Source organism: Equus quagga, chromosome 15, assembly GCF_021613505.1.
Source record: "Equus quagga isolate Etosha38 chromosome 15, UCLA_HA_Equagga_1.0, whole genome shotgun sequence".
NCBI lineage: Eukaryota > Metazoa > Chordata > Mammalia > Perissodactyla > Equidae > Equus > Equus quagga.
Window position 1 is genome coordinate 34,970,442 of NC_060281.1, and position 8,027 is coordinate 34,978,468.

An 8,027-nucleotide genomic window follows, 5' to 3' on the forward strand; every position below is an offset into this window, starting at 1 on the left:
CCTGTGATTTGCGGGCGCTGTAAAACAAGAAATACTAGGACTGGAAAGTTAGGCTTTCTCCCTAAGGCTCTGTTCTGGCTTCCAGCCTGAGGACACTCGGATGTTTGATTACAGTATAAAAGCAACAGTATGTATTTGAGAGGTTGACTGAAAGCAGGGGGGCCTGGATTTTAGTTCTAATACTGTGGGTTCTTGGGTGAGTTTCTGAACCTACCTGGGTTTCAGCTTCCCCTCTCCCTTGCTGTCATTTGGGGGGTAAAATAGAATAAGCATGCAGAACAGACACATAAGGAAATGGAAAAAACTTGAGGGAGAAGCAAAGAAGATATGGTAGGAATTAGAAATGGAGGTGAAGAAATAATGATGTATGACTAGGGAGATGAATTAAAAATGGAAATGATAAAATTAGGGACCTCATGGAGGCGAAGACTGTTAATAATGAAATAGAGAAAAGAGAAAATATTAAATTTGATTCGTATAAGGTTTCATATGGAGATACGTGCCTCCTCTTACCACATTTTCAGCTTCTGTCTCTTACACGTGCGTACACACACTCACACATATGCACACACACGTGGCTATCACCAATTACTGTGGCTTGACGGATGTGGAAGGGCAAGAGTGTGGGGAACACAAACTTCCTGACAAAAGCATGAAGAATCTCCTGTCGGTGTGAAAGCACATCAAGCAGCTCTCCCTCGGCTCTCCCTGGAGACCCCGTCCTTCCCCAGCAACCTCCTGAACGCCCTCTTGACTTCCTTGTTCCTCAGGGTGTATATGAGAGGGTTAAGTGAAGGAGTGCCCACTGCATAGAAGAGACCAAAGAATTTGCCCCTCTTCTGAGCATACGGATCTTTGGGCTGGAGGTAGACAACAATGGCTGAGCTGTAGAAAAGAGTGACCACAATGAGATGGGAGGAGCAGGTCCCCAAAGCCTTTCTCCATGCTATGGCAGAGTTAATCCTCAGCACTGCCTGAGCAATAGCACTGTAAGAAGCAAGGATGAGGCTGAGGGGCACAACCAAGATGAATACACTGGCAACAGCCATCTGGATCTCATTGTAGGTGGTGTCCCCACAGGAGAGTCTAATTAAAGCTGGGACCTCACACACAAAATCATCCACCTGCTGGTGGGGGCAGAAGGGCAGGCTGAGGGTGGGTGGTGTCTGGATCACTGACTCCACCAACCCAATGACCCAGGCCACAGCTGCCAGCTGCCAGCATAGGCGGGGGTGGATGACGGTCGCATAGTGGAGGGGCTGGCAGACAGCCAAGTAGCGGTCAAAGGCCATCACTGTCAGGAGGATGCACTCAGTGGTCCCCAGGAACAGAAAGGTGAAGAGTTGGACAGAGCAGCCAAGGAAGCTGATGGTCTTCTTTGGGCCCCAGAGATTGACCAGCATCTGGGGGACACAACTTGTGGTGAAGCAGAGGTCCAAGAAGGAGAGGTTAGAGAGGAAAAAGTACATAGGAGAGTGGAGCCTGGGGTCCAGCACAGACAGCAGGATGATGAGTGTGTTGCCCACCAGAGACAGGAGGTAGGAAGTTAAGACAAGGATGAAGAGGGTTCTTTCAAGTCCTGGGTATTCAGAGAAGCCCAGAAGGAGGAAGCCCGCTGGGGAGCTTTGGTTGACCATGGCCTGCTCCTGTCCAGACCCAGAAGGATAAGTGATGTCAGAGCAGTGTGTTCCAACCTGTCTTATCAAATCACCCTGGGTACTTGTGTCAGGTTGTAGCAGGTGGACGTTTCTCTTCCCCTTCCTCTCTCTCTAGGCAAGCCACCATCCAGCAGCTCCTTCTCCCGCCCAGTTCCTCCCGGTCAGACGTTGTCTAGTGGGAGTAAGGAAATCGTGGATGTGCTGGAAAACAGATGGAGCCTCACACTGGCACCTCAGACTTACTGGTTTAGAGTAAAGGAGGTGATGTAAAACATAGATTAATTAACTTTAACTAATTCAGCACACCTTTATTGAGTGCCACTATGTTTTGAGCACTGTTCTATGTGTTGCATTGTCCCTGTGTGTTTGTGGAAGAACTAGCAAAGCAATATATTTTTTTTTGTTTGTTTGTTTTTTTTTTTTTGGAGGAAGATTAGCCCTCAGCTAACTACTGCCAGTCCTCCTCTTTTTGCTGAGGAAGCCTGGCTCTGAGCTAACATCCGTGCCCATCTTCCTCTAGTTTATACGTGGGACGCCTACCACAGCATGGCTGCCAAGCAGTGCCATGTCCGCACCCGGGATCCGAACCAGCGAACCCCGGGCCGCCGAGAAGCGGAACGTGCGAACTTAACCGCTGCGCCACTGGGCCGGCCCAGGAAAGCAATATATTTTGAATGGATTTTCTGACTATGAATTATCTCTATAGCATTGATCATTTTTCTATTGGTCATACGAATTTTGTAGAGCTATTTTTATTCCATTTATTTATGCTTCTTTATTTGCAAGGGAGCTTATCAGAGACACTTGTTATATCTCTGAGAGAGATTTTCCCTTGATGTCTAGCGACACTGTTCCCACACAGATCAGTTTGGTTGCCTAAGTCTCTGAACCAGGTGTCCTGGTTGGGGGAATTGGTCCACATGCTCATTTCCTGCCATGAGAAGTTTACAGGCAAGAGGTAAGTGTGGCCCCATGCACATTAAAATCACTGAGAAACTCACAGGAACATTATCAAAGACTCTGAGATTTAAAGGTCAGTAATTTCAACATACTGAGGGAATGAGAGAAAAGGGTCTGTCAGATGAAGGACCAATTTAGGTGGATATATCAGGGAAAGCTTCCTAGAGGAGGTGACTGGATTTTTTTCTATAAAGGAGAGAGGTATTGGGGCATAGAAGGCCAACTCAGAGATAGGGTGAGAGGCTGCAGCCTCTCTGGCAGTTGGGAGATAAGGACTTGGGTTCTGTGGTCCCAGGAGATCTTAGGAAGGCCATTGGGGGGGGGGTGGTGATAGGCGAGAGGGTGGGACAGCTGACCACAGTGCCCTGGGAGCTTATAGGGCGGCATGAGCATCTCCCATCGCAGGGTTCCCATTTTGTGTTTAAGCTCTCCCACGTCTCCTTTGTGCCAGAGATTTCGGCTTTTGTGTCTTGGTTTGTTCTTTATTTTTCTCCCATTGTTTTTTTTTTCTCCCTTATGGGATATATTTAAAGAAATTTTTCATATTTTTATATATTCAAAAAAAGTGTGAGTAAAGCAAATCTCTATAGTTTAATGAATAATAAAGTCACCCCCTGGTATGCCCACCAACCAGGTTAAGGAACTGAGCAAACGTTTCAAGTAGCTTAGAATCTTTGGGCGCCCCTCCCTGACTGTTCAATGTCCCACCCCTCTCACCGTTCTGAATTTTTAATTAATTATTCCTTTCTCTTCTTTTTTTGTGATATATTTCACATACCATAACATTCACTCTTTTTTTAATTCACTTTTTTAAAGTGTATAATTTAGTAGTTTTTACTATATTCACAAGTTGCGCAACCAGTGCTATCAACTTTCAGGACATTTCATCACCCCAAAAAGAAACCTCGTGCTCATTAGCAGTTACCACTTCTTTTTTTTCTTTAATATAAAATTCTTTGTAACTCTAAACAACAGCCAGCTGTTTTTTATTCTTCCGCCAACTGTCATCCTAATCAATTTTTTGCATTTCTAACTTTCTCGTTCTCTTGACATTTCGCTCTTTCTCTTTCTCTGCCTTATTTTTGAATCTCTTTAGATTCCGTCTTCCTTAATGACTCTCCCCCTTTTCTCTCTTTTACTCTCTGTCTTTTCCACTCTTTCTTTCATTTACCATTTTTCTCCTAGTCCTTTGCCCTCTGACACATTCATTCATTGGTTTATGCATTTATTAATTTTTTGAGGCTCAAAAGTGCCAGCATTGTGCTAGGAGAGGGGGCAGGGGTTGGGCGAGTGTTTATGATACTTAAAGTCGTTTATGATAATCCAGTGATCTTTACCTCCTATTGCTCTCAGTAGCTACCATTTGTTGGGTGCTTCTTATGTGCCAAACGTCGTGCCCATCATCTCCCTGATCAACTGGTTCTCATCGCAACCCTGCAAAAAAAAATATTGTTACATCAATTTTACCAAGAAAGGAACAGTCTCAGAGAGGTTAAGTAACTTGGCTAAGGTCACCTAGCCAGTAGGTGCCAGGGTCAGGATTCTAGACCCTGTTTAACTCCAAATCTGGTGTTCCACTATTGAGGACATGTGGAAACTGATGTCTCATTGGAGAAGAATGAGTTTCTACTTACCCTCAATCAAATAAAAATCTCTTCTGCTCCCGGTGATGATGAAACCCAACTAGTGCCTAGCCTCCATTTGGACATCAAGAGGAAAACAACAAAATCAAGAAGAATGGGCAGTTATGTTTCTAGTCATAATAAGGATTGCTAATACTTCCTACCAGGTACTTTTCTAGGCACACATACATGTGACGTGCTGGAGCTGGCTCATATTAGCTCTTAACTGTCTAATTTTCAGGAATTTTCTGAGACAAGTATTAAACCATTGGTAGCTTGAATCAGCCATGGCAGGACTATTTACACTATAGAAATTGGCAAACCCTTCGGATTAGAGCTCTGCCTCCCTCCAACCAAGCTGGTTGTTAAGCATTTATCAGCACATCTCTGATTATCCCTCACAACAATTCCATGTGTTATCTTCCTTTTAATGTTAAGAAATTGAAGCAAAGAAAGTTTAAATAACTTTCTCAAGACAGTATAGTTAGTAAGCAGCCGAGCTGATACTTGAACCTAAGTGGACTGGCTGCAGAGGCTGCACACCAACCATGGCCCACGAAATCTCTGCAGGTGAGGCCAAAGGAAGACAGAGTCACCTTTTTGGAATGGCGCTCATTGCGAACAACCTTTCCCCTTAGTCTGGAGAGAACTTAGCCTGTTTTAGTGGCACTGGAGGTGGAAAGGTTGACATGATGTGGTGGTAGAAGGAGGGATCCCAGGGCTCCCATCCCATGGAGAGGAAGAGCTCATTAATTCTGTTAAGGCCCTGGGGTCATACAGCCCATAGACAATTAATTAGGCATGAATCATTGTGGCAGGGGTTGGGGGGGCGGCAAGGGGCCAGGGGAGCATCTAGAGGAAACATGCCAGCAACAGTCATCACTGTGGTGGGTAAAAAGGTCACCCACTGCTTCTTTCTGTCAATAGGAAGAATAAGGTGGTCTCTCCTCCCCCCACCGCCAGAGAGTCCCCCCAGGCTTCCAGATATTCCTTTCAAGCCTCTGATTCATCCATTCAGGATCCCACTTATAATTTTCATTATTATTTTTAAAAAAGTCATGGGGCTGGCCTGCTGGCATAGTGGTTAATTTTGCATGCTCTGCTTCAGCGGCCCAGGTTTGCAGGTTCAGGTCTCAGGTGTGGACCTAGCACTGCTCATCAAGTGCTGTGGTGGAGTCCTACATAAAATAGAGGAAGATTGGCACAGGTGTTAGCCCAGCGACAATCTTCCTCAAGCAAAAAGAGGAAGATTGGCAATAGATGTTAGCTCAGGGCCAATCTTCCTGGTGACCCACCCCCAAAGGTCATAATTCTATAAAACTTGTTTTTTATTCTTTCTTATGGCCATCTTTTTTTAGGCAGTTCAAAATTTTACATAATGACTGAAATAGGATAGTCGTGGATTTGTTTGGTCTTGATCAGGGGAAAAAGTAGTTAGAAGCATAGACTTTTGACATATGTTTATCCCAGAAATATTGACACTATTATAATATGAAATGTCCAAAAAGTTATTTAATATAACAGTTATCCTCAATAACTAGTCCATTTCATTTTCAAATAGTATTTAAATTTGTTTATAATACTTGAAATCTTGTAAAACAAAGAACGTCTTTTATCTGTAGATTCTGTATAATTTAAAGTGATTGTAACTTATGGTGTTTCAATTGCATTTTTACAGTTGGGGAACCTAATAGTAAATATAAATATAACTCACTACGTGTGATCACCAGATTAAAACTTAATATGTACCAATGAGGTCTGCATTATTTTGTAGTTATTGACGAGTGGTGCTTAATACTGGCTGCCAGCAGAGGGCGATTTCAGGTTTACATGTTGGAATTCCGAGACATTGGGGGCCCCAGAGTCTGGATTTTGTCTTCAAACTGTTTTCTTAAGAGTGAAGACATTTCTAACACTTACTTTTATTTATTCATTTCATTTTTAAAAACTAGCAGATAATCGACATATAATGTTATAGTAGTTTCAAGTGTACAACGTAATGATTTGATGTATGTGTGAGAGGATCACCACAATGAGTCTAGTTAGCATCCGTCACCACACATGGTTACAAATTTTTTCTTGTGGTGAGAACTTTTGAGGTCTACTGTCTGAGCAACTTTCAAGTATGCAATAGAGTGTTGTTAATTATAGTCACCATGCTGTACATTACAGCCCTAGGACTTATTTATTCTCTAGTGGAAAGTTTATTCTTTCGACCTCTTTCATCCGTTTTGCCCACCTCCCACCCCCCCCAGGGTCTCACTTTTAAAAATTCTCAACTTCCTCCTTTTCCGTTTAATTTTTCTCTCTGAGTTGGCCTACACTGTAGTAACACAGAATTATAAAACCCTAGGAAGAGCATTTAGGGCATTTAGTCTAACCCTCATATGATGTAGCTGAACCATTACCATGCCCCTCCCTCATCAGAGTGAGGGCACAAGGGGTCAGCTAATAAATGGCATCCTAGCCCAGGGCCAGATCGCAGTGAATCCACTGAGTCCATGGACCCATCCGCTAGTCATTTCCGCAGTCCTCAAATGTATAATTGGAATGCAAATACTTGGTAGTTGGCAGAATCCCCTCTTTGGTTTTTTGGTCTGTGGACTAAGAGATGGTAGGCGGAGGCCCAGCAGAATCCTTAAATCTGCACCCCTGTTCCCAAGAAAGACAGGAAGTCAAGAACAATATCACAAAGGAAATGGCGGAGATTGATGCCACTTTAAAGGATGCAGAGGTGGTCGTCCCTATAATATCCCCCACTTAATTCACCAGTCTGGTCACTACAAAAACCAGATGGATCTTGGAAGACGACAGTGAACTACCACAAACTCAACCATGTGGTAGACAAATTGCAGCTGTTGTGCCTGATTAACATGGCTTCAGGTCCATGTTACGTGGCTATTGGCTTCAGGTAAGTGTGTTCTTTGCCAATACTATTAAGAAGGAGGACAAGAAGGAGTTTGCATTTCCATGGAAGGGTTACAAGTATACATATACAGCTTTGCCCCAGGACTGTGTTTTAATTCATGTCATAATACGGTCCAAAAGGACATGGACAAAAAAGCCTTGATTTGTAGCACTTGTCGATTTCCATAGTGTACATATTCCCACCACAGCCAATTTTAAGCTGCCAATGTGACATCGTTGAAATGCAGCCTTGGTAAGAGATGCACAATAACATACTATTATGCAATACATTTTGTGGTATTTTTCTCATACCGACACAATAGATGTAAACAAGAGCAGAGATAATACTAAAATATGGTAAAATAACTAGGAAAGATCAGTTTCAACTATTTATTACCTTTGCTTTTGATATAATGGTATAATGTATTTTATTATATTATAAGTTTATATAACTTACTTTTTAATAATGGCTGTGTCGCAACTGGTTTGTAAAATTCCTAAAGATTTAACAATCAGCTCTCATGAAATAGTATGAGCTAGCTCCAGCACATCACTGGACATGGACCTTCTGGACATTCCACAAACATCACATTGTCCCACTATATTAATGATATCTTATTAATCAAACAGGATGTACTGCCTATTTATCAAACAGGTCACATTGGTAAGACAAATGCACTCCAGAGGGTGGGAGATAAACTCTGAAGATTCAGGGCCCTCCACATCATTGAATTTTTTAGAGGTCCAGTATTCTGTGTCATGCCAGGACATCTCTCTAAAGTAAAGGACAAATTATTGCATTTCACATTTAATACCACTACTGGTAACACCACTAATGCTTGGGAGTTCCCTTTCAGTTCTAGAGGCAGCATATTCCACA

The 8,027-nt window shown here is 42.9% G+C and overlaps 1 protein-coding gene across 1 annotated transcript; it reads right to left on the minus strand.

The window, feature by feature from the left end:
• Positions 1-683: 683 nt before the first annotated feature.
• On the minus strand, positions 684-1,637 carry LOC124227262 (olfactory receptor 2H1-like). The gene has a single exon (XM_046641113.1). The coding sequence runs from the start codon at positions 1,635-1,637 to the stop codon at positions 684-686; it is 954 nt and encodes a 317-aa protein (XP_046497069.1).
• Positions 1,638-8,027: the final 6,390 nt, after the last annotated feature.